The sequence below is a fragment of the Limulus polyphemus genome, unplaced genomic scaffold (genome assembly GCF_000517525.1).
Source record: "Limulus polyphemus unplaced genomic scaffold, Limulus_polyphemus-2.1.2 Scaffold2765, whole genome shotgun sequence".
Classification (NCBI taxonomy): domain Eukaryota; kingdom Metazoa; phylum Arthropoda; class Merostomata; order Xiphosura; family Limulidae; genus Limulus; species Limulus polyphemus.
In genome coordinates this window covers 128,229-129,708 of record NW_013668375.1, presented here as the reverse complement: position 1 = coordinate 129,708, position 1,480 = coordinate 128,229, and the positions used below count along the sequence as shown (strand labels likewise).

At 29.9% G+C, this 1,480-nt stretch overlaps 1 protein-coding gene across 1 annotated transcript in view; it reads right to left on the bottom strand.

The window, feature by feature from the left end:
* The window catches only part of LOC106467848 (protein canopy homolog 2-like), a 30,189-nt gene that overhangs the window by 18,663 nt on the left and 10,046 nt on the right, over nt 1–1,480 (bottom strand). Inside the window, exon 3 of the mRNA XM_022396049.1 lies at nt 4–99. Within this exon, the coding sequence (XP_022251757.1) occupies nt 4–99 (96 nt within the window). The remainder of the gene's footprint in view (nt 1–3; nt 100–1,480) is intronic.

Here is a 1,480-nt window from a genome sequence, read left to right as displayed (position 1 = left end):
AGCCATCAGGCTGAATTCTAAAACTTCCAACTTGAATTGTTTTTCTGGGATCTTCCAATTCTATAGCTTTCACTATTTCATCTACCATTGTCTGACACACTATAAGTCACAGAAATTTTAAATGTTTACCGTATTTCTAATCAATCCAATGTCTTCATAATGTTTCACAAAAATACAACTTAATAGATTTCCAGACTTTCATTTTGAAAGTTTACAAAATAAACATTTTGCATTTAAATAAAACATGCAATTATAAGATGTTCAAAATATTTTCTCATCACTAAAAATAATAATTGTTGCCACGATTAGCAGTTTAAATGAACACAATCCACAAATTTAAATGTACAATCCACAAATGTCATCATTATGAATGCCCAAATATTCAAAGTAAATGCACTTTCATTAATAAGAAAGCCATTACTTTGTCCAATATTCAAACTTTTTGTATCAGGGTAATGGAATTGATATACAAAATTTCATTTATAAAATTTGAAATATAGTGTTTATTTGAAATTATATAAAGGTGACTACTGTTTTTAATCAGAATGCTACTTTTTAACTTCTTATATATGACACCAAGCCTGCATCAAGGCTCACACATTTGAAAGATGTACATAAAAGTTATTTTTGGTCAACACTTTCCAAAAACATGCAAGTAAAATTTGCAAACCTGTAAGTTGTTTGGAGAATGTACCTTACTTGATGTACATTGTTTGTACATATTCGGGCAAACACTTTTGAATCTAACTTTGCAGACTGGACTAGCCCCCAAAAAAAACACACAAAAAAAAGATAATAATAAAATACTGTTTTACCAATCATGTCACAATTGGAAATCACCGATTGCCGATAGTTATAGCTCACAATTGGCCCAATCCCGATTAAGTACAGTAAAGTTGATGATGTCATTGAGTAATATTGATGACAGTTTAACCTTAGAAATTGTAACAACTACAGAGAATGTACTTTGAAGCTTCATTAAATTTGAAATGGTTGAAGTTATCAATAAATGTGTCATTAAAAAAAAATCCTGATCTCTTTTCTGTTTTTTATTTGAACGAGCGAAATAAAACGTGGGGACTGACCTTGTGGCTAGTACATAATCGATATATAATGTTATGTGACCATTGTGAGAGACAAACAAATTATTGAGGTTCCTTGCCTAAATTCATCATTCACTTCAGCCATAAGGTCAAAGACTTTTCTACCACTCTACACATTTTGAACAAAACCACTTTCTAATCCAAAGGTAGTATTCCAACCAAAGGTCAAATAAAATAACTGTGTTTGAAAGGTTTCATTTGTAAAGAGGGGAATCTTTAAACAGGTTGATGATAGATTATTTTTTAAATGGTCCTAATTATATCTTTATGCATACATAATGATCAACTTTCCAACATTAAAAAAAGAAATGACAACTTTAAATGCACTGTGATAAAGAAGACCCACATAATGTTGGTTGAATCATTTAAAATTTATC